Source organism: Eulemur rufifrons, chromosome 26, assembly GCF_041146395.1.
Source record: "Eulemur rufifrons isolate Redbay chromosome 26, OSU_ERuf_1, whole genome shotgun sequence".
NCBI classification, from domain to species: Eukaryota; Metazoa; Chordata; class Mammalia; order Primates; family Lemuridae; genus Eulemur; species Eulemur rufifrons.
In genome coordinates, this window is record NC_091008.1 from 2897419 (window position 1) to 2923472 (window position 26054).

The 26054-nt window shown below is 37.8% G+C and overlaps 1 protein-coding gene across 50 annotated transcripts in view; it reads right to left on the minus strand.

Annotated features, from left to right (window-relative positions):
• The window catches only part of ANK2 (ankyrin 2), a 386902-nt gene that overhangs the window by 99142 nt on the left and 261706 nt on the right, over positions 1 to 26054 (minus strand). For all 50 annotated transcript variants that reach the window (XM_069459132.1, XM_069459141.1, XM_069459144.1 and 47 more), the window contains 8 exons: positions 24744 to 24842; positions 23463 to 23561; positions 16257 to 16355; positions 14545 to 14742; positions 12284 to 12382; positions 12021 to 12119; positions 7164 to 7262; positions 1403 to 1600 (listed from right to left, as the gene is read on the minus strand). In XM_069459132.1, coding sequence (XP_069315233.1) covers positions 1403 to 1600; positions 7164 to 7262; positions 12021 to 12119; positions 12284 to 12382; positions 14545 to 14742; positions 16257 to 16355; positions 23463 to 23561; positions 24744 to 24842 — 990 coding nt within the window. The remainder of the gene's footprint in view (positions 1 to 1402; positions 1601 to 7163; positions 7263 to 12020; positions 12120 to 12283; positions 12383 to 14544; positions 14743 to 16256; positions 16356 to 23462; positions 23562 to 24743; positions 24843 to 26054) is intronic.

Sequence of the window (26054 nt, forward strand, 5' to 3'; positions counted from 1 at the left end):
ACTTAAATGGCTTTAATGATAACGAATCAACTCCCGTTCAGCCCTAGTCAGCTGCCCCGTCAAACTGTTCTGTTTAGCAGGTTCTATTTTATTACTCTAAATTTACTAAGGATGTAGATAAATTTTTTAAATCCTAAAGAAGTCTTTGAAAGACAAGAAACTATGTTTTATTCTCTATTTCTGTATTTTACCTATATTAATTTTATTTATTTGATTTATATTTAAGACAATCACCAAGTCTCTCTTGGGTTATTGTTACTTTTAAATGTTTGTTGCTTAGTTTTTTGGTTGTTTTTTTTTTTTTAAGAAATTTTAAAATCCTTTCAACTTTTCAGATCTCAGAATTTGAATAATTATCAATTTCTTACATCAAAATATTTTTTATAGCCACAAGCAACCAGATAAGCCATAATGGGCTGCTCCTACTAAGAGGACAGATGAGGCCTCACTGCTTTAGTTCATAGTTATAAACCTCCCTGGATGCAATACATACATACGCCTATTCATTATCAGCAAGTTAAAATGGTCTTTTTATTAACGTGAATCACTGTTACATTTCTGGGAATTATTTTGCCCTGTAAATTCACTTGTTCTAGACCTTCACTTGTCTCATTTTTCTGCTCTTCTATACTAGCTCAATTTAAGTTGTTCCAATAAGGTGAGTGTGTTCATTTTATTCTAAGTCATCTTCAAATGGTGAATTTCAAATAGAATATATAAAGTGAATGGAAAATTACTCCGCCCTATCATGCAACTTTGAACCTAAGTAAAATTCAGGCTGGTGTACATTCTTTGTTCAATGTCAGTAAACAACTAATGAAGTGTGATGCTCCAGCCCAGCTCTGTTGAGATACTGTAAATACCCAGGCACAAGTGTAGCTGATGGAGACTGGAGATTAGAATGGGCATGAGAAAGCCAGAAAGGTGATGGCCGATACTAGGGTTGCAAAAAATGCACCATTAGGTGAACTTCAATGTAGGACCACAACTCACAGCAAACACTGCTGATCTAACGCGATATTCTCTTCCTCATTAGGAATAGCAGTTCAATGTATTTGAATCTTTTTTTTTTTTCTCTTGTGACTACATTATAGATTTTAAGATGGAAAGGGAAGACGAAGTTGCCCTTGCTTAATGGAAATCATCTTAGTTAAAGTACTAGATACCTGTACTAGAACCAGCACTGGCATTAATTAGAATGGAACTCAGACTCTTTACTGACATTATATGGAATCTCACAATCGCCTACGATCATTCAGACAGTGAATCTGAAATACTCAGAGGAAGAAGTAAGTTAGAGGCCTCAAGGAGATCTACCCTCTTGATACTACGTGCAGTAGAGCAGAGGGCCCTGACTGAGGAAGCCCCTCCGTCCGTGTTGTCGTGATACCCCTCTCCTTACCTTGGTAGCTAAGGAGTGGGCAGCTCCTGCTTCCAAGAGGACTGACGCCACATCCACCTGGCCTTCCCGGGCAGAGATGTGCAGTGGTGTGTACCCATTGGTCGTGGCTGCGTCTGGGTGAGCCATGTGTTGTAGAAGCAGCTGGACAATTTCCGTCTTACCCAGGCGGGAGGCAATATGCAAAGGTGTCTGTTCCTCCTACAACTCAAGTCAAGTGCAAAGTTAGTGCCAGGCAGACCGAACGTCACTGCTAACATGTTTCACTTAGACGTTTCATGGTGTCTTCTTGGAATCTCTAGGAACCCCCATCCAAAAGGAGATCATTGCTACTTTGACCACGGCTTCTTTTATATTTTGCTATAGAGGTATCCTGTTTAGTTACAAAAATCTCCCTTAGATTATTTTTTTTTAAGAGAATGTACTTTCATGAACTTGGTCATTGTTTTCTGGGTACCTCCAAACATTTTTCAACTTATTAAGGCTTCAGTCCTCACTTATGTTTAAATACAAAACCAACTCATGGTTTTGAGTAAGAAAGAAATCTAGTCCAAAAGTCCTAAGACCTAGATTCTCATCCAAGAGTTTCCACTTAGAGACAGGATTTATTCTGGGAACTGTATCAAGAGAAAAAGAAACAAGGATTCTGGAAAATCTTTGTTCTCAACTCCATTCAGCAAGCCAAGGATACAAATGCTGGTCATTTTCTTCAAGGGGAAACTGGATAAAGAAGATATTGTGATCTGGTTTAAAAAGATTTTTTTTTTTTTTTCAGGAAACATTGCAGATGGGTCTGGGACTTGCATCGGGACTTCAAAGATGAAGTGGGTCTCTGGCAAGAAGCAAATAGGGCGAACGATTTGCCAAGTGTTTTTCGTTTTAAAACAGGGGATATAGCTGGGTTTAAGGGACAGGAAGGACAAGTTTGAGGAGGCTCAAGACATCACCTGACTCTAATGTGTGGTCAGGAATAATGTTTTCAGTGTTAAGAGAACCAGGCCAAACCACTGTCTCTTGTAAAAAGAAGAGTGAGTGTAACCCTAGCGATGAAAAGAGGTGTATCTTTACCATCTGCCCAAGGGCATGGCATAACAAAACTGAGGAAGAGAAAGCTGGGCTAGCTTCCAAGGCCAGGAATGAATGGAGAAAAGATATAATAGAGCAGGGAAGATTTGTCTGAAAAAAATGCAGTATTTTAAATTTATAACCAAAAAAAAAAAAAGAGGGAGTTATAGGAAGAGATGAATTAACATTCATTGCATGAATTTCAAGGTGGTGAGAAGTAAATAATAAATAATAGTAATACAATGATTTCAGCAATAGTATTGGGATTTTATGAAAATTTGCAATTTATAAACTTTCTTCGTGTATGATGCATACGTGACCCAATTCTTAATACTAGAACTGGAATGAAGGCATAAAATGTATTATTATTAGACCATTTTCCAGACAAAGGAAGTAAAAGGAATTGAGTGAGTCCTCAAGGATTGTTCAAGGTCAGTTAACTGTTAAAACAGAACTGTTCAGGCATTGGATTCTAAAGACAACATTTCTTTGCCCACACATCCTATAGAAATAGACACAGTAAGATGGCCACTAAGAAAACTAACAGGATGAGGTGACTCTCAACAGGAAAGGAGATTGAGAACACATTAGAAGATCCATCTTTCTCTGAAGTACAGGGGAGAAAATAGAGCAATGGAGAGAATGAACAGTTACAAAAATAAATGGTTAGCCAAACAAACAACAACAATAAAAAAAAAAAAACAAAGAACTTGAGAATAGCTATGCTGCACATCTGTCCTTTCTGTGATGCACATTCTCAGACCTCCATCCTGCAGAATTTGACAGAGGTGGGTACTGAAATGACACACTATAAAATGTGTTTTCCGATGGGTAAGGGGGAGAGTTGGAGCTTTCATGACTCTTTCATCCGTAGCTGAGAAGTGGCAATGCTTGATTGGCGGTGGCTTCATAACTCATCAAATTATCAACTATTGTTTCTTGCTTCTCAGACCACAGAGCATTAACATACTTTTTTTATATATATATATATATATTGAGAAGATGTCTTGCTCACTTTTTAAAAAAAAATTTGGTACAGTCATATCTGAAAGTGGAGAAAGAAAGAACATACAAATGTTGCTACGAAAATCTTTCAACCTGTAACCAGGGCTGTAAGACCTTTTGAGGTTGAGGCAATTATATCCCTGGTGAATTGCAAAAGTTGAATTTACTGCCCCAAGTTTAAAAGTGCCTTTAAGTTAAGGTGAAGAATTGAGAAAATGCTGAAGATAAATATTCGTGAGAATTGTGCTTCAGGCGGTACCAAGGCAATATATGTAACCCATACCTAGGTATCCCCATAATATTTTGAAATTAAAAAAAAAATCTTCTAATAAGAAAAAGATTCATGGGAAGAGGTCAAAAAGTTGGGGAGCCTGATTCCTGGACTTCTTCTGGGTATGAGAGGCAATAATCCGCCCACCATCGAGCACCAGTGGCGGACACAGCCTGCAGCAGGAGGCGGACGAGCTCTGCTTTCCTACTGCAGCCCACTGTTTGATTTGGCTCCAAGGCAACCACAATTAGGGAAACTTGCTGGGCCCCAACTCCTTTTACAAGGAGACAGAAATAACGGTGGCTGGGGCAAGGTTCAAAAACTTGATAGATTTCTGCTATTAGTTACCGGCTAATGGGGTTCCCAGGAACTAACTCTACTGGCAGCTAACTAAAATCCTGAGCTAAATTGCAAGTGAGTTGAAGCCTAGCGACCCTGTGATTGCACAATCCCTAGAGCAGATGCCAGGCCCCATAACGGTGCCAACAGAATGAGTTTAGAGCGAGAGAACTCCCAGATGGGCAGGCCTTGGTGGCCCTCCCAGTTATGTCCATTGAGGACACTGGACAAGAAAAGACCTTCCTGAGAGCTAGCCTCAGGGCAAACACATTGGCTGACCAAGGAACTTAGGGTACGTCTGATGTTCTGGACTGGTGACTAGAGTCTGTTGCTTGCACTTGTGAAATTAGATATTGTGATTATATGGTGTTTCTTTTGTTATATATTGTGAGTATGCAAAAATACGATGTAGCCCTATGGTTATATAACCATGAAATATTATTTCTAACCCGATTTAGAAGATCTCGGACTATCCAAGAGATCTTGACCTTGGAGCTCAATGTAGTAACTCATGAGCATAATTTTTTTTTTACTATTTCTCCTTAGGAAAGGATAAATTCTAGAGCAGTGGTATTAGGTTAAGAGAGGATGTTTTCAAAAGTGTGTTTGTGTGTGAGCTGGGAAACCAAGAGGTAAAATGGAGCAGATTGATGTGTCCATCTTTTCGCCCAATGTCCCCTCTACCCTTCTGGGAACAGCCTTCCTTCTTTTGAGGTAAGTGGACATCCCATATTCCATGTGGCTCTGGAAGGGCTGCCAGTCATCTCACCCCATCTCATAAATGGGCTGCATGAATGGACATGAGCTCAGGCTTGATCCTGTATCCTGGTCATAGTCATCAGCTCAGACACAGAATGTGACTCATTAGAAACCAGCGGTTTCTTTGGATGGGAGAGATAAGGGCTCTCTTTGCATTTGAAATGAGAGGTGAAGATGTCAGCAGAAAGGTACAGAACCAGAGGAGCAATCCTTTCTCATCCTAACTCTGTGCCAGTCAGCACAATCTTGAATTTTAGGACCCTAAGCCACTCTACCACACAGGGTCGCTCTGTGTAGAAAAGAAGATAATTTGTGCTCACATGCTTTATGAAGGATAAAGCTCTGTACGAATGTTAACTAAATCAAAGAGTTCCAGGGAAACATTAAAGGATTAAATGAAGATCAAAAACTCACGGTGAAAGTGCACCTTAAATAGAACACGTGAAAAGGCAAACTCTAGCTCCTTGCAGTTCAAAGTATGATCCCAGGATCACGAGCACTGACATCACCCATGAGTTTGCTAGAACTGCAGAACTGAGTGACAATATGCATTTTAACAGGGTCCCAGGTAATGTTTATGCATATTGGCCCCTGGAGAGCATGGCTTCACGAGACTATGGTATTAATATTTTTCCTGTTCACAATAGGAAGATGCTTTGGGGAAGAAATTTCAGTTGCATCTTAGAACAGGTGGTAGAGCTGAAAAGAAAAAATAAACAAAAGATAACAGGAAATTTGCTATTTAAATTAGGAGGAATAAAGAATTAAGAGCTACTCATTCCTATATAGAGACCATGATACTAAATGTAGTTGCAAAAGAGAAGTAAAAAGGTAGAACTGATGGAATGTATGTGTTAAATAAATAAGTAAGTGTCAAGATTTCAAAGGAAAGAGTCTGTAACTAGTGGGGTTTTCAGGGAAGGGGCTTCAGAGGGGTATGCAAAATGGTGTGAGGCTATAATAAAAAGTCACATCAATATAGAAAATTTGGGAGAAATACATAAAAATGCATACATTTCCAATAAAGTAGAAAAAAATTGAAATTTGAATATTAGAAAAACATTAAAGGGTTTCATTTTAAGAGAGAAAAATGGAAAACTTTTGTTATTAAATACTGATTGCAAAAAATTAACAGGACATCAACACAATTTCTGGTAAAAATAGTGAAGTATATGATATTCAGAGTGCATTCGGTGACCTCAGAGATATTTTTAACAGAGCCGAAAGCCAGGTAACCTTAAAAGAAAACAAGAAATGTGTCATGGCAGGGGAAGAATACGGTTGACTAACAAAAGCTCGAAACATATAAAAACATAACATACAAATGATGATGAACAAAGAACATAAATTATGCTACGTGTACAATGGATAGAAAGATTGAAAACCAAAACAAGAGTAGTGTCAAGCCTGCCAGTTCATCACCGGATTCTACATGAAGATCTGTGGAATCCATTACCAAAAACATGCCTATTAAATACAGCGAGTCAGCAAATGTTATTAAGAAAGTCTGGAAAGCAGAAAATCATTTAACTAGTTCATGAGAATCCCAATGAGGCTAGGGCGAAAGTTAACGGAACAAAGTGGAAAAGGAAATAGAAAATACAGCACAGTGATAGAAATTACTGGTGTATTCAGTGTAAAGGAAGATGAAAAAAGAAACTGGGAAGTGAAAGTTAAAAAAAATAAAAAGAAGGAGGAAAAATCAACCTGTGAAGGAATTAGAACTGATTTAGAAACAGGAAAAGTCTGATCAAGCAATCTCCAGTGCCCCAATTCTGTTTTGGAATAGTGGAAATGCAGAATGTCTAAATAGGTAAAATCAGAGTCAGAAGAAAAGTAGGCATCATTATAAAAAGGAGGGACATGAAATGGATGAAGGGAAAATATCATAACTTTGAGCATAATTTGCTTTTAAGTAACTAGTAAGGAATAACTGGAACTGTGATTGGTTTTGGTAGCAAGAAATAAACTAATATGTATAAGTGTCTGTACAGTACACATTAAATTTAAAAATTCATGAACATAAAGGTATGTGAAAGTGCTCTACTAGGTCAAAAAACATGAAAATGTTAGTCAATGTCATATTTCTTAGATGCTAAATTGTACGTTTTTTTCAAATGTTAATGTTTCTGAAATTGGGGTGCATTTTTCATTGTGTGTATTTGCTTATATAGCGTTTCTTTTTTGCCTGAAAAACTGTTATTGGATTGACACTTTCACTTACAGCGCGTGGCACTTTCAAAGCGAGGAACTGAAGAATAACCCCCCTCTTTTACAGCTAGGACTCAGGGACTGCAGAGACAGCCCCAGAGCACCGGCACCTACCCTGGCTCTGGCATCCACAAGCGCACCATTTCTCAGGAGGCATCGGACCACTTCTACCTGCCCGGCTCGGGCTGCCATGTGCAGGGCCGTCTCCCCACGCTGCCAGGAAACAAAGATCGTCGAATCATAAATAAACCCACTGCTCTGGGTGGCACAGTACAAAGTTGCCCCTTTTGTGAAATTCAGCAATATTTCCAAGGTTTTAAGAAATCTACTAAAGAGCATAATTATTTAGTCTGGAAAAATATAGTTTTGTATCTTCTCCAACTTTATAAGGATGAACAAAGGTTTATTTATTTATTTTTTTTTCCAGTCCAGAACAAACTTGTAAATTTACCCAAACATCCGGGATACCCTGAGGTTTAATGTCACGATCAACCTCGCATAACGTAAGTAAATTGGTTTGGGTGATAAAGTTATCTTTCACCCTACAAACCAAAAACCTGTCATGGTGGTACTTAACTATGTTGTCACCACCTGATCCCATTTCAGTGAGAGACTCTAAGTGCTGAAGATCAAGTCACTACATGGCAAAAAATCACATCACTTGTGCCATCCATAAATCATTTCTTTTCAAAATTTAAATCTGAAATAAACTATTATTTTACATCTGATGTGTCTTTGTAGGCAGTGACGATTCATACGAGAAATCTGATTTGCTCAGGAGGTCCTCTCTTTAAAGTTAATCAGCAGATTTAATTACAGGCAGTTATTTGAGAGACAAGAAAAGTCATTGTCAACAGTGTCATCTTTTGCGGCAGGCTGCCCTGGGCATCCCGTCATTCTTCGAGTAGCTTCACTCCCCACCAGGCATGACACACTTCTCAGAAAATGGTGCATGAAGGATAAGGACAGATCAAGAGAATTTTCTCGTAGAGAAGCCAGTGATTACTCCCTCTAAGAGAAACGTTTTTAAAAATCAGCGTAATTTAAAACCATATGTATAATAGCTGTAAAAAAGCAGGGTTTCATCCATTCAAATAATTTCACAGCTATCATAGAACAAGATATTGGAGTAAAAATTACTACAGATTGATTTGCCACAAGTATTCTAGAAAATAAGGCTGATTTCCACCAAGTAAAGCAAACCATTCCAAATAAACTAAATTGATTTTAAAGTCAGTTGTGGTCATTGGATATTTCTGACAAACTCCAGTGAATAATTTCTTCTGATTCCTTGCACAGTACACAGACCCTTAAATCTAGAAACTGTAAGGGGACTTCAATTTGGTATAAGGCTCAGTCCATTTTCCCCAGTATTTAGGATCCGTTCCTTTTGAAGTCAAGAGAAATTCACGTCAAATGATTTGACTGTGAAAACAGTAAATTGGATGTCTAATCTAATTTGCTCTTCTTTGCTGATGACTCATTTATCCTCTAATGGCCTTATTTTGTGATGACAAATTTTGACTTTTGTCAAGTAAATCCATCTGGAGTATGTTGTTGTATAAAATGACATATTATTGGAAAAGCACTATTTTGTCTTCAGACTTCAGATGTATGGTTGGAGTTTACTTCTTTGGGCAACCAGGGCTTCTATTAATAACTTGTTTTCTATATCATCTAAAATCTATCTCTAAATAGGTGAGGCTAAGATCTTCTAACTAAAATCATCCCTCTGGACCGGCGCCAATTCCAAAATCTGAGGGTGCTCAAATCCTTTCTATAAAACAGTGTAGTATTTATATATAACCTATGAACCTCTTCCGGTATACTTTAAATCATCTCTAGATGACTCTACCTACTACTATGTAAATGCTATGTAAATAGTTGTTATACTGTATTTTTAAAATTTGCATTTTTTAATTGTTATATTATTATTATTACTTTTTAAATATTTTCAATCTGAGGTTAGTTGAGTCCACAGGTGCGGAACCCATGGATACAGAGGGCAAAGGCTAAAAGGCTAGCAATTTTACTAACGCTGGTAGAAATCAAGGCAAGAATACATTTCCTTATGAGAAATTAAGTCAAAGAAGTGCCAGGCGCTCCTACTCAATGATGAATTTACATATTTATTTTGTCAGCTAAGCTTTATCAATAAGGGGTTTTCAAAATCTACAAACTGTTTCCAGTACTAGTCAATATTTCTAAAACCCTTATTTTCTACTTAAAATAAGTTACTTTTTATGGTTTTTACACATTTGAAATAAAACCTTTTTAAACTTTTTATTCAAAGAAAAGTGACGTGTGTGAAAAAGTTTCTCCACTTTTTAACAATGATCCATGTTTAATTCTTGTTTAATGACTCCAGGGTAACAAACTTTTGTTTAAATTGCCCTTATTTGTTTATATTTATATTATCATTGATTATACATAGGTATAAATAAGAAAATGAAGGATAGTGTATATTGTTGTAATTAATAACTTCCATTTCTTGATGGTTGGGTATCCCATGTTATTCAATAGCTTTGTTTTTTTTTTTTTTTTATCATAAACGAATGGAATTTAAGGATCGGGGGAAATTTTTAAGCATGATATAAAGCGTGAACTTTACCACGAATCCATTGGTTTGTTACAGGAAGATGAGAAAACTGTAACATCCTGCATTCTACTCTCAACAGTTCTACAAGTGCTTGGTTTTCGGCCTCCCTGGTTGGCAATGAACACTGTGGATTATAGATGCCTTGTAAACTGGCAGTTCAGCACTCTGGGCTTCAAAGTGCATTTCTAAGCCTGCTGGAAAAACGAGCTTTTCAGTACAGCTTCTCTGTACGTGACTGAGTTATTGGTACCCTTCACACTTGGAGTGAATCTTCAGACAGAAACAAGACTGGCGAGAGAATGAGTACGCTCACGTCCAAAGCAGGGACTAAATAAATTTCATGCCACTCCTCCCAGGTGTTCAGACTGACTCTGCTGACAGCTACATCGACCTCCACCGTGGCTGCGTCAGGTTGGAAAGCATCAAAGCACAACACACAGCATTGCATTCAAAGAGGCAACATGATCTCAGGCAACACACAGAGGCTTTCAAGGGTGGGGTACTTTGCGGTCAGGAAATGGCCAGCTCTCACAAGGCAAGCAGGCAGCCATGTTCACACCGTTCCTTAATCGACTTGCAGAGAGTTTTGGATTCAGTAGCCGTATCCTCATGTTCTGAGAATACACAAGTTCACAGGCATCCCCCTGCTAGAGAGAGTTAAAGTCCTCTAAATGCAGGATTTCTAAGATTTAGCAAATAAATACACAGGATGGCCAGTTAAATTTTAATTCCAGACCAACAATGCATAACCATTTTAGTATAATTCAACTACTGATGGGACATACGTATACTAAAAAAAAAAAGAATTCATTGTTTATCTGAAGTTCAAATTTAACTGGGTGTCCTATATTTTACTGGGCAACCCTAACTAGAGGTATCTTCTCCTGAAAGACATATCTTACAAGAATAAAATGAACAAATAAAAAATAACTAGGAAACGTGACAGGGAGAGGATTATATCGGTATGTGCCTCTCAAGTATTTGTTTTGAGTGAGCTGGAGGGAAAGAGAATGTAATGGACAAATGAACAGATAAAACAAAATGAAGGACTTTAGAATGACCAACAGTTGGAAGTTCAATATAGCAACTGCCAAATTTGGGAGTCTTTAAGAATCTGAAAGAACATTGGATTTCTATTGTTTCAAATAATGTTTTATATATTTTTATTTGAAAATCTACATGTAGCCTCTATAGCTTTTTTTTTTTTTTTTTTTAACAGAGGGGAGCAGATTGGAACTCCATAATCATCAAAAGATTTGGAATTGGTTAGTTAAGAAGCAAATTAAGAGTGGCTGCAGAATCCTACAACCATTTTATGTGGATTATTCTTTGAAGATTGTGTAAAAATCTCTCCTAAGAAATATTAACCTAGGAAATTGCAATAACATGCCCCATAGAATATAGTGGTACATGTTATTATAACATGATAACATAATTTAACATAGTATCATTATTGCTCCTGTAATCCAGTAGGAATTGGGATGCAAATTAGAAATGATGGGGAGAAAAAAACCCAGGTGGGCATGTACACAGAGTATTTTTCTTGGAAGTTGCTGGCCTATATGTACGCCTGTTCGGGTCTTAATTTTAAAAAAGCAAGGTGGTCATCTCTTTAAAAGAAGATGATGATTTCTTTTAAAGTTCTAAGAAGAGATTAGAAATTAAACTCCAATTGGCACATTGTGAAATTACTCTTATGCTTAATAGAGTAAAAATTTGCAAAGCTGTAATTAGGGAAACTTATAGAAACAGACTTTAAATTCTTGAATGGTTTTATGCTCCAATTTTTAAATAATATGAAGAGTGGGTATTAACTAATATTTAAAATCAAATGAGTTGACTTCCACAATGGGTTTTGCCCTGCATCAGAAACTGTAGCACAGAGTCGGTGTGGAAAATACAGAGAAACAAGAATTTGAGAGTGAAGACAAGTCAAAAGTGAAATTAGACATCCTGTTCCATAACTTAAATGGAATGAGATACCAAAAATTAGTAACAACAGTCGAATCCATTGCTGTTGAAAATATGATTCATTTTAGTTCTAAGCACTAACATTTACTTGGGTAAATGTTTGAGGATGTATTTTGTTTTAATAAATGCATTTAAGATGCAAGTTCAATCCATCTGCACCAGGAAGCTTAAACCGTCTCATTCTATAGCTTCTGTTTTATTTTCTGACCTGTCTTACCCTATCCAGGTTCTTTGCAGTGAGGTGCTCGCCATTATTTCCACACTATGTTACTATGCGGGCCCTTCTCAAAGCTGGGCTGCTCACCTTGGGGACGTCCACACAAACAGACCTACACACACCCACACGCTCCGCTCCTCTCGCTCTTCCTCCCTGTGGTTATTCTGACCCAAGCCATACTCACAATGTTAGTGACATCTGGAGAGGCTCCGTTCTGCAGCAGAAGGAGGACAATGTTCAAGTGGCCCATGAAGGCAGCCACATGTATTGGTGTGAGGCCAGACTGCGAAACAGAGCAACAGCAGTTTTACTCCTCTGCACCCGTGGGGCTTTGGGGCTTCTTCAGAGAAATCAAAACTTGAGTGAAGAGGACAGAGATGGGTGAAAGGAAGGGGAGGAAGGAGTCAGAGGAGGGAGGCTTCGTGACAAGCTGAAACATTGCTCTACCTCTGTTATAGCTTGGATCGAAGCCCCATATTTCACCAGAAGTTCCATGACTTTGATGCGGTTTTTCTTGCAGGCAATGTGCAGTGGAGTAAAACCGTTCTGTGCAAAAGACAATCAAGTTAGTTGAAAACATGCAGAAACCATTCTCACGCAACTCCATGCGGACACGTTGCAGGCAATAATGTCACATTGTCACATAACGCTACCGTTTCTCCAAACCCTGCGGGTGTTGGGACTTGGAAAGAAAAATGGTGGCGTGTTCCTGTAGGCACTGAACTTGGCTCACATGTGGTGGGCCTGGGTGTAATTCAGTTTGTGTGGTTACAGAGGGAACAAAAGGGAAGAAAAATACGGGACCTACTGCTTAAAGAAGGAAAAATAGAGGAGCAATTATATTTTAGAATTTTTAAGATGTTTTAAGGTATATTGATTGATCAGGTTATGAAATTAACTTGAAGATGCATTGAAAATAAGTGTGTATCCTTCTGGTGATTCTGGACATTTCTCAGAGCTTAGGAATTGTTCATCTATTGTGCTTCAAAAATCTAAGGACATGACTTTGTTGTAATAAAATCTTCAACTGTGCTACCGTTTTCTTTAGAAACGAGCGGTTTCAAATTAGAAATCATTATTTATGTTGATAGTATTTATATCCAGAAGTTATAGTTTTATGTTACATTTTTATACCATATATGCCAATCAGATAAATTTTATTTTATGCAGAAATGATTATTAAGTTCCTGAATATTTTCAAGTGTAGAGAATTTCTGGACTCACTGGAAGAAGAGAACCCTTAAGGGTAAAGGAATGTGGGGAAGAAGTCTGCAAGGTACTTTCTAACTTTGCGAACTAGGCAAAGGAATTCCCAGGAATTGAGAAAACTAAGTAAAAATTTGTAAACTAGCCCCATTGCTTATTCATTATGTATTATATTTTTTATCTGTTTATTTGAACAACGATCCCTTGTTGAGTTGTATCTATTCTGCCAGTTAACGGTTTTGCAGGTCCCAGTATAGACTGGTCATCAGTCAATATTTTCATACACGAGCAGTTCTCAGGAAAGCACATGGTCTTACTTAAGCTGATGACATCTTGTCCTTCACAATGGAGTGACAGACATAATAATTTGTGAAGTCATTTCCTCTGCGTATGAGCTATGTAATATGCCAGATATAAATAGCCACATGCACATGCCGCACTTAAAATATTTGCAATTATTAGACTGTGATATTTTATAAGCTCATTGACCACCATCCAATTGGAAATTAACATTTTCAACTCCCTGTGAGAAAATAAATATCCTCACATCATTGCACATAACCCTGGAAGTGCATTAGCTTCCCAGGTTGTTATTCATAGATTGATTCCAATGGGAAAATTCCAATAAAAATAATATTTAATATTTGATGATTCTAATAACAATAAAATATTGTTATTATTCTAATAACAACAAATACTGATGGTTTAAAGACAAATCTTAACTGACATAAACCATGTAGACATATAGAAAAAAGGATTTGCTTTTAGTGTGAGAATCAGGAAAAAAGAGGCACAAATTAGTGCTTGCCTAACACTTTCAGTGATTATTGTTAGCATATAAGTGAAGCAAGAAAGATTTATTCAACATTAGACCTTGGGAGACAGAGAAGCTGTTCTAGGGACAGCCTCCTGTGGTTTTCTCTTGAGCAATTCCTGGAGTGATTTTAATAAATAAGATGCTTCCCAAAGCAGCAATATGCCAGATAACCATTTTCCATCAGTCTATGGTTGGGTAGTCAAGTCAATAATGAAAATCTCTTCCCAAGCTCACATTTTATACCATCTTACATAGTCAAATATATTCACAATTTTAAAATCTTTTTTTTTTTTTCCCAAAAAGAGATTAATAAAGTTCAACTTTTTCACACCTATATTCTACCTGTACCTGGAGGGATCAAGAAGTTATTTTATCATTTCCTACTTTTCAACTTGCATTTTCCATTTCAAATTGCTCATCGCTCCAGAGGTTTCCTATCTGTTGGTAACTCGCTAGTTTCTGGAATGTTCCCTTGGTATGCTCTTAAAACACCCCTGCTCATCAGCATTTCATAGCAAACTAGGAAGATACGAAGTAGGCAGGCAACTTGGGGAGGGTCAGACTTAACTACAGGATTAACTACATATCGGTCACCGTGCATTCTGGGGCAGGCATCATTGGCCACTGAATGTGGGTTTGCTTGTCTCAATCTGTACTCAGTTAACGCGGACTGGGCCAGGTTTACCAGGGCTCTGGCGTTCGGATTGGCTCTCTTGTCCAAAAGGAGTTTGGTTACGCGGTAGTGGCCACAGTGTGCGGCGACGTGGAGGGCCGTCAGGTAGTCCAGGGTGACGTCATCCACGGGGGCCTTGTGCTGTAGCAGGTGCTTCACACATTCCACGTGGTCCCCCTGTGCGGCCATGTGAAGCGGAGACAGCCCATTCTGCACATCAAAAACAAAACCAAACCAAGTCCGCGTTTTTTTGTTTTTTTTTTTTGTTTTTTTTTTTTTCCCCCATTATTTTCAGGTTTTGCAAAACACGGCGCAGTCAATTCTTAATCTTCAGCACAATTAGTGTCAGGGGTAAAACTAATTTCCATGGAATAGCAGAACACATACCAGATTATGTTTGGTGGAGAAGGAAGCTGAGAGAACATTTACTTTCATAATTATGCTATCATCGGCATAAGCACAAATTAGTATGTCTTTTATGAATGAATGCATAGTATATATGGCAATTCAGCCTGATTTTACAACTATTAGGGCAATGTTAGATATATGAAAATAAGTGATAGCTGATGATGTTCAAATTATTTATATCCAATTCCATACATAGAAGTCCACATTCAATGAATCTCTCTACTAACATTTCCTTATCGGTAGAGAGGGAGACAGGGTAAGGAGGAGTAAGTACATGGATAAGGAAGGTAAGGAGACTTTGGTCATCTCTTAGGTCCATGTTGCTCTGAAATTCTGTGATTCCTATGAGACTTGAGACTTGAACTGGGCTTGGGGAGAGCAGGCAGGTAAGGTCTAGAAGAGTGTGAGCCCACTGTGGACCATGTGCCAAGGATCTCACAGCTTTTAAATGGGAGGATAATCTAAATCTGTCATCGTTGCTACTGCCCCAAACAGCTTTAGCCTTAATTCTAGAATAAGATCAACAGCAGAGACACAGAAGGGGTGGCTGGCGGTGGGAGGTTAGACACGGAAATTATAGAGGGTTTACAGTTACCAAACTGAGAGGCTGGCTAGAAGAATCACCTACCACTCTAATGAGAACATTACAGTCACCAGGAATAAGTCAATACATCTTGTGAAAGTTGATCACAAGAATTGAGTCATTCTTGTCATACCCAGCCAAAATAGAGTCAAGAAGCCAGGGGGAAAAAAATCACTCAAGGTACAAAACATTGCTCCAAGAATATAATTCTCTGCAAGCCTAACTGATGAAACTGCTTGTTGTAAAACATGAAACCAGCTTTACCTACAGTTTCTGAGATAACTTGCTACAACTCTAGGACTAATTTTACCTACCGCCATTGCCCATCTGTTCCCCAAAGCCTTACTAGTGCTAATGAACGTTCTCAAAGAGCAATACGTAACATTTCTCCTTGTTCATAACCTTCTAACCTCTAACCTTCTCTTTGTTCTTTGGATACACTGAAGACCACCCGGTCTGAAGTGTATGCCCCAAATTGCAATTCTTCCCAAACAAAATATTAAATTTAGAGATTTGTCTCTACATTGTTTATTTTTATGTTGACAATCTCAATGCGTAAACTTGTTAATTTTAATAATTTTAAATCAGTTTGATATATATTCCTATTCCTGGCACACAAATACTGAATAACTAGAAAGTGCCTGGCTGATGCTTTGATTTCAAGAAGAATGGAGATTATCAAAGATGTGCCTTAAAGAGGCCTGTGGATCCCATCTTACCCATAACGACTCACCTTGGTCCTTGCCAGCAAGGGGGCACCCCTTTCCAGCAGAAGTTCCACCACTTGGTCATGCCCACTTCTCGCGGCACAATGAAGTGGTGTCAACCCATCCTGCCGAAAAAAATTAAAGAATTAGACCCAAGTTAACTTTTTTTTAAAACCACAATTGCATCCATTGCAACCATAAAGAAGGAGTTTCCTGAGCTCAATCCTGATGACTCAGTAAGTAAGTAATAGAATTGCAATTAGTTAAAGGACAGAAAAGAAGGTGAGTGAATCAGAAAACAAGTCGGAAAGAGATCTTGACAGAGAGCGAGAGAGAAAGGGGAAGACAAAACAGAGACGGGAGAGAGCAGGAGAGATTCCCATTCACGAAACTGGCTTCTGGTCTTGTGTTTGCACAGTCAAGAAGATGGAAAAACAGAGTATATTGCATTTTTTGAACTTTAAAGCCCTCCTCACCGGAACCACTTTCGGGGATTATATTAGGTTATATCATTTTCATTTTGGTTGTTCTAATACACTCTTAACCTAAAAATCCTTCTTAGTGTGATTCGTCAAGATAAGTTCTCTCTTTTGAATGGTCAGTCCTTTCATAAATTCTCCAAAAATACTCCCTGATGCTTGTAAAAGAGAAGCGTTGTTTTTTCATATTCTTTTAAAGCTTTCCACAAATATCTTTCACCATTTTGCAAATTACATATTTGTTTCCCAGAGATGCAATTTATTATTAATAAATGGGATTATCACTGTGTCAAATACAATATGGTACAACTATGTGCTATGTTCTTTATCAAACTTTCTGACCTTACTTAATGCTTCTGGGGTAGCTTCTGATTCCAGAGCAATCCCCAAGTGCTCTCTGTCTTTTACATTTTATTTCTCTTTAGGGTGGCATGATCAAACAAAGCAGAGTGGCTGGGAAATACAAGGCAAAATGGAAGTAACAATAGGTAAGAAGTGAGAGAGAAAATGAAATCTCGAGTACACAAATTAAGTGGTGATTTGAGGCACAGATTGTCACGATGAGAGATGTGGACCAGGTAGGTAGCAATGAGAGAAAACGATGGATGGAGAGCAATTGTGAGGATTTCAGGAGCTTCTGACTGATCCAGAATTCTAATGGTCTGCCTTTTGTGTGTCTGCTTCCAGGACACTCTCTCTAGGTTATTCTTTCCTCCTAATAAAAACAATTCCTCTGAATTACAACACTCTTTCTGGTCCGAGGTGCTGGGATTTCTCTGTCTTCCATTTGTGCCTCCAGACTCATGCTCTACCCTCCCCTCTTCCCTGCTCTGTGTCCCTGCAGACTTGGCCACTCCAAGGGGCATCAGTGGGTGGGCTGCCTTGCCCTCTGGCTTCCGGTTGGGTTTGGCCAATGGGAAGGGACTCTCTGAGAGATCTCCCAAACCCGGCTGTGCGTCCCAGCCTTTCCAGAGAGTTTGGAGTTCTAGGAGCTTCCTCTACTTCTCCCCTTTTAGGTCTGCGTTGATAACGAGCCCTGCTGTTACTAGCCCTGAAATACTGCACTATGCCTTGTATCCTCCCGACAGTCTATGCACAATAGTATAAATAGAACCTTTTATAATCTCTAACCAAATTGACCAAAGTTCAACGTGCCATCGGTTTTTGGCTAGGACCTGGACTGATAATGATTCTTTGCTTTGTGAAATCTATTCAGCTAATATTAAGAGACCGAGTAACCAAAATTCAAAACCTTGCAGTTTTGAGTATCTGAGAATTAACATGAAAAGACTGCCTTTCGGGGGGGGGGGGGGGGGAAGCATTTAACGACTGTCATTCAAATGCTACATCATTTTAAAGTTTGCCAGATCGGAGCCTAAAAAAATCGTGCTGGCAAAGTGATTAAAGGAATTACACTTTCATAGCTTGAGAGCAGTATCCTGGGGCGGAACTACAGAGCATTAGCTGCTGTGTAAGTTACATAACAATTAGATAGAGCTGATTTCTCAAACATAGTCAAGGTGATTCGTCAAGATCTAGGGTTTGGAAAATCCCACATAGTGAATGGAAGTATCACACGCAATGGTTCGGCCTGTGAACTCCGGAGTCATGGAGCTCTGGGGTGAACCTCAGATCGGCCACCATGGTGACTGCTTGGGGCTCAGCTCTGTGACACATAAAATGGGAGTGATTTCTCTTACCCTATTTAACTTACAGCTTTGTTTAAAAGGGAGGGAGGGGATGCTGCCCTACATCATTTTTAGAAAAGGTAGTGTATTGTTTTCTACAAACTACACGAAATAGTCCTTGTCTAATCATGTTGAAACCTCCAAAATACTCTCAGAGTAACAACAGGAAGAATATGGAGAACATTTAATATACCCAAAAGAACAGCGAGGAACGATAAGTCTTAAATTGGTTCTAAATCTTACATTTAATGATGCAATGGATCTGCCTTTATAAAAATTGATGATATCCAGCAGGCTAACTCTGACCAGATTTTGAATATCTTTCTACAAAGTAGAGTATCAAGTGAATGCCAAAAAATTCTGGTCAAAGTTTTGTATTCCAGAACCCTCTTTGGGTTCTCTTTTTTCTACGCTAGAATCAGTTCATCCACCCGGATGTGGATAATCCTGAAAAGGGGAGGTCAACAGATTCTGGACACCATTTATCTACTGGTAACCCACAGCATTCGCTTCTTACAATCTTTTCTTTCTCTAATTCTTCCTTTGCTCGCTCTCTGCTTAGATCATCATTCCAGCGAGGGATCCTGAAGTCTGTGTATTAACACAGGCTCCGCCAATTACCTGGCCGTGCACCTAGATCAAGTTACATGACTCTGTTGAAATCCATTTTTCCCTATGGTAAGCCTCATTTCTCCAATGAAGACCTCCATATTTTCTCAGCAAGAAAACAATATATACTTCACAAGTTGTTAGGACGATGAAATAAGGTCATATTTGCAAAGTACTTAGCAGGGTGCCCAGAACGTCATAAGCACATGACAGTTGGTAGCCATTATTGTTATTACTTTAATTATTACATCTAATAACAAGTCGCAAGAGTGATCCCTATTTCTGATGTATTGTTTTTTGTTCATCATCCTGTAATTTTTTTGGTATACTTTTATTGTTTGCATTGAAATATGTATTTTAATATTTTAAGCATAATCTTTGTAGGGGGTATCCCCACATTTAAATAATAAATAAGCCTAAAAACAGAAAAGAATAATGCCCTTAATTAATAATTTTAATAATTAACAATTAATGCCTTGAATTAATAATTTCATTCTAACTAGCTATAAAATTTATGTTTTAACATGGAAACGAGCTTTTACAGATACCAGCAGAGGGTTCTGGTGAAAATGCCTCAGAGTTTCATACTAGATCCTGGTCAATAATGAGAATGCCAATGAGATGCAAAATGTTTCAATGACTGTCAAAATGGTAGGGAGAAACTGTGGGTAAGATTTGTGTTTTTAGTACCCCAAAGCCTCCTTAGATTTTGCTTTTCTCCAGATGATGAAAACCTTATATAAATGAGAAAAATAAATAAGAAGATCAAGAGAAAATTCTCGACAGAATATACTACATTTAGAATATTTGTGGTTAAATCGATTGGTAGGAGAAATTGAGAACTCTGTGACAGAAATGAAAGAATAATACTCATTTTTTAAATTCCATAGATAGTAGCTCTATTATCTTACCTAAAAATGCAGTCAAAAACAAATTAAACATTTTTCTATTTTTAAATATATTTTCCAAGGGCGGAAGTATTCAAGAAGCAAACCATATTCCTTTGTTTTAGTAATCAAATATGACAGCTCCAGAATTGGCCTCCCCATTCCAGACCACAGCCCTTGATTTCAGTAGTTACCTCCTACTTGATTTTGCCTGTGGTAAGAGGCATGTAGTTCTTTTAGCTATAACCAGAATGGAAAGAACCTAATAATACTTTTAAAATCCTACCACTTAGTGATGAGAGAGTATTTTAACTTATGGGGAGGGAGGGGAAGCTCAGTGGTATCATCCACTATTGTACCTACTCCTGGGCTTTGCTGGACCCAGGTCGCATGCACTATAGAGAGCCATTGTTGCACATCTCTTACAATTCTGCACTTAGTTATACCATGCTGGTAGCTCTAATCATGGTGGAAATATTTTACACCACAGAAATCAGCAGAGGCAAAGCCACAAATCAAAGTGTTTTGTTTTGCTGTGTTTTGTTTTGTTTGAGAACCTACTATTAAACTTCTACCCGCACACTGCTAACCTAATCCCCTGGCTACTGTAGACCCGCATCCCTGTGAGTCTCGAGACCCAGCCTGTCTCACGAACTGTTATATTTCCAGTGTTCATGGCACCAAGTAGGAACTCAATAATTATTCATTTAAGGAATGAATGAGCAGAATGTCCATACAACGTACGTTATTAGAAAATCTATTTTTTCTTTTTAAATCCTTGAATGAAATTCAATTTATTTGCTGTCTCTAAAGGCTACCCGGGATAAAATATGGTCCAAATATTCTCTTCCTAGAAGAAGAAACCACAGATTACATTTGATTGTTAACTTGCTCAAGGACAATTAGCTGATTACAGAACTAGCATAAGAATCTCTGTTTTCCATATTTTCATACTCTTTTTATGAAAATGCACTGCCTATTTGATGTTAGACTTTTTAATTGTATATGCAGATGTATGCAAACCAGGCAAATTAGAGCATCTTTTAAAGAACTAAGTAAATATTACGATGATCAATAATAACAAAACCAACTGCCTCAATGATGAATGAATACTCCAGAAAAGCATTAATAAAAGCAAAGTACAAAAGACTTTGGGCAAGATAAATTTTTTCTTTTTTGCATTTACAAACTGTTTTCTTTCCATTGGTAATCTCAATTATTGGAGTCTCAATAGAAACAAAAGAGTCAGTACAAGGGGAGAAATCATGTTAGTAGAGGATGCAAGATATGTAACCTTATGTTAGCAATGTTAGTAATGATGTTAGAAATGTAGCAATATGCCAACACTCTTTCCCTTAAGTATAAAGGACAAGGAAGTAAAGCTTGTGGCATGCTGCATACTGTTCCAAATTCTGCATACCCACAGCATAGTAAAGGAAAAAGCGTACCAGCAAAGCAAAGGGTAGAAACCATATCAAACTCTGGACACCACAACAAAGATCCTGACAGATACAGAAAACCACTCCAGAACTTCCACGTGATGTGACATGACACATAGCCACCATGGACCAAATGTCTTAGAGAAACGAGATTAAGAAAGGAAGGTTTTCTGGGGTGAGTAAAAACCAAAATTTATTCTGGGACTGGTGTAGATTCTAGAAGCTTAAAGATGATAAGGTTTTAATTAAAAAAAAAAGACATCTTGGCCGGGCGCGGTGGCTCACGCCTGTAATCCTAGCACTCTGGGAGGCCGAGGTGGGCGGATCGTTTGAGCTCAGGAGTTCGAGACCAGCCTGAGCAAGAGCGAGACCCCATCTCTACTAAAAATAGAAAGAAATTATATGGACAGCTAAAAATATATATATAGGAAAAATTAGCCGGGCATGGTGGTGCATGCCTGTAGTCCCAACTACTCGGGAGGCTGAGACAGGAGGATCCTTTGAGCTCAGGAGTTTGAGGTTGCTGTGAGCTAGGCAGATGCCACGGCACTCACTCTAGCCTGGGCAACAGAGTGAGACTCTGTCTCAAAAAAAAAAATAAAATAAAAAAAAAAAAAAAAAAAAGAAAAACAAAAAAAACATCTGCTAACCTCAAGATTTGCAAAGGAAACTAGATTTGATCCTGATTGCTTGGACTATGAGAACATGATGTCCCCGAACTGAACAAAGTGAAGATAAAATGTCACAAGGAACACTTTCTATCCACCATCTTTCGTAGACTTCTTATACCACGTAGTTCAACATTTTTATATTATGGGAATGTTTGAAGCTTGGCTGAAGTCTGTAATTAACCAAATCTACTCCAGATAGACAATATTTAAGTATTTGTTATATGTTTAAGCAAATAACTGTATACTATATAATGTCAGTAATGTTATAAGAAATTATGAGTAACTAAGTAATTTACCCACTCCACTTAAAAAAAAAAAAGGTAAATAATATAGCTAAGAGTTAATTCTCACACAACCTTATGAGGTAGGTACTATTAATAGCCTAAATTCAGAGAAGGTAAGTAAACCACCAACATCATACAACTTTGTAAATGGTAGAAGTAAGATTTGAAATCAGGCAATTTGCCTTCAGAGTCTGCACTTTTAACTCTCTAATGCCTATATTGTTATCTATCTATTGGGAGTGCATCAAAAACTCAAAATGGGGGCCGGGCGCGGTGGCTCACGCCTGTAATCCTAGCACTCTGGGAGGCCGAGGCGGGTGGATTGCTCAAGGTCAGGAGTTCGAGACCAGCCTGAGCAAGAGCGAGACCCCGTCTCTACTAAAAAAAATAGAAAGACATTATATGGACAACTAAAAATCTATATAGAAAAAATTAGCCGGGCATGGTGGCGCATGCCTGTAGTCCCAGCTACTCGGGAGGCTGAGGCAGGAGGATCGCTTGAGCCCAGGAGTTTGAGGTTGCTGTGAGCGAGGCTGACGCCACGGCACTCACTCTAGCCTGGGCAACAAAGTGAGACTCTGTCTCAACAACAACAACAAAAAAAAAACTCAAAATGGTATTTTACTTGACAAGTTTGAAATGAACGAAGGGCACCACTTTTACCAAGATGACATACGTTAAAGGTATAACATACTAACTTTTTTCCACAAACGTAATAGCAAATCTCCTGTTCAGGTCAGTATTGCAAAGCTACTTAAAAAATGAATTAGGAATTAAACAGTTAGAAGCAAAAATAATTTCAATATGTATGAAAATATTTTATGTTGAAACCACACTCTCATAGCTTAATGCCTGCTAATAAGTTTTGACTCTTGATATTTACGACTGCCCAAAAGAGGGATGTGTAAGTTCAGTCTTTCATCTTTGTTCCCCGAAAATTAATAAGGAAAAATTTGAAAAACTCTTATCAAGTGGCCAGCGTTCTGTTTTCCCAGGCACTTATAAGAAAATATTAATTTCACTTTATGGTATGAAACCTTTAAATATTGTATTAAATTTAAATCAAATCCATGAAAACACATTGCTTATGTTTACAGACTGGTGTTTTAAGGTGCCTGCTAAGAGGACTGAAAGAAGTAACAATGGTAGGAAATTGAAGGAACAGAGACACTCACCCTAGTTTTGGCATCAATCTGACCGCCTCGATCCAGTAAGAGCTTCACCATGTTTGTGTTTCCCCTTTTGGAAGCCACATGCAGAGGAGTGATTCCATTCTACACCATGGAAAAACCAAACAAGAGCACGTTGGCCATGACAGGGCATGATGGCGATTATTGTGTTAAAGGGAACAAGGGAGGATGTGACCTATTTGGTAATTTGATCCATAGTTTCTACAATTTTAATGTTTTCAATTTTTAAGGAACAAAGAAGCACACAAACCACAAGGCACTATAGTTAGAGAATGAAAAATGGAATGAAACTGCATAGCTAAGTTAGTAACTACAATATATGGATCGAATGTATACATTATAGCCAAGAGACAAAGGGAGCAATTTTGGGTAGCAGAAACAAAAATTCAAATTCTAAGATAGAGCCCTCCTGTCTTTCTATAACATCCATGCACTTAAAGAGTCTGGAATCTTAAAGTCCCATATGCTTAAAAATAGAATACAAATATACATCTCAATACTCAATGGAAAAATGATTCTTAAAAACATCGGCAGAACAATTCAGGAGGATAAACAGCTTGAACATAGCATGACATAGTTTCAGTGCAGAAGACTTCTCAGGACATAAGCACTATACATACAAACTGTACTTATTTATTTTACGGGCTGTCGTAGGTCATCATTATGGCAGGGATATGTACCTGATATTCTGTGTGTCATAAGTTTTTGCATATTCAAATTTTTCATTCACTGATTTATAGTAAGGATACTGAGTTACATAATTTTCATGTAAGTGAATTATTCCCAATAAAAGCATACCATGAAGCAGATAACAATGTGATATCTTTTTATGTATTTCGGTAAAACTTCCTATGAGCAGATTCTTAATTTATTAAAAATTCCCTGCCAAGCTGTAATAATCATTGTAAGACATACCACTGACATATTTTGCGCTTAACATTTTAACAGTTTATTTGTTGACTTGAAGCTGCTCATTCATGATTCATAGCATGATCCTCAAATAGAACTGCTCATGCTTGATGTCAGAATTCATGTCCTCCTTAACTATTGGCAATGATTTGTGTGCATGTGAATTTATTTTCCACAGGGGTGTCACGATGACTTCTTGTGATTTAAGGAGGAAAAAGGAAAAATCTAGTATCTCCAGCGCAGATCCAAGTAAGGAAAAAGAAACAGAACCTTTATGGAAGCCATGGATGCTCACTGTTACTTTCTTAAAATACTCATTTACTGCTATCGAGAATGAGAAACTATTTTAATCCGTACCCTGGCTGTGAAGTCTACGGCAGCGCCCCGGTTTAGAAGAAGAGTTGCCACATTGACGTTTCCGTAGTGTGCAGCTATGTGCAAAGGGGTGAAACCACTCTATGGAAAGTAAGGAAATGACAGTCAGTAAAACATTGCACCTTTGCATGCTGTAGTCACCGCATTCAGGAAGAAAGTTACATGGTAACTGTCTACCTCATTTATGAGCAATCATAAATGATTTAATAAGACCTTAAGGCTGTTATAATGTGGTAAATAACTAAGTACATAAGGAGGTAAATAAATATCCTGCACTTATTAACAACATTATTTTTAAGTACCTTAACTATTCATCTATTTGTGAGATTTGTTGTTTATGCAAAACCGTATTTATTGAGTTGGTGTAGCATATTAGAGAAAAACAGAATGTAACTAAGCCACATAAAGGTTTCAGCCACAGGATTAACATAATGTTGAATAAAAAAATGTTATTTTCAGAGAAAGATTCAAAACCAGTGTATTTGTTTTGTTTTTGTATTTAAAAAACAGCATTGGTCAGCATTAATTTTTGGAACTATGGAAATATGTTTAAAAATTCTTACAGGCCGGGCGCGGTGGCTCACGCCTGTAATCCTAGCACTCTGGGAGGCCGAGGTGGGCGGATCGTTTGAGCTCAGGAGTTCGAGACCAGCCTGAGCAAGAGCGAGACCCCATCTCTACTAAAAATAGAAAGAAATTATATGGACAGCTAAAATATATATAGAAAAAAAAAAAAAAAATTAGCCGGGCATGGTGGTGCATGCCTGTAGTCCCAGCTACTCGGGAGGCTGAGGCAGGAGGATCGCTTGAGCCCAGGAGTTTGAGGTTGCTGTGAGCTAGGCTGACGCCACGGCACTCACTCTAGCCTGGGCAACAGAGTGAGACTCTGTCTCAAAAAAAAAAAAAAAAAAAAAAAAAAAAAAAAAAATTCTTACAAAGGATACAGAATTCATTCCACATCATTTACACTGTCGTGGTATTTCTATCTTCTTTTACAATTGTTTAGTCAGACTATGTTGTTATAATAACAAAAGAATTAAAAAGAAAAAAATAAACAATATTAAACAATATATTTGGCTTTAATAGGAACATAAAATAAAGAAAAAAGTTCAGCTTAATCCAAATTTGAATGTTAAACCATATTTTATCATAAAATAAAATGTAATTGAACCAACCAGGTTAAATCAATTCTATGGGCATTAGAGAACTATTTACTCTCAGAATGTTGAAAAAAATCAGTCTGAAAATTTCAAAAGAAGAAAAGCATATTTTCTTTTATTTCTTTTTCTGATG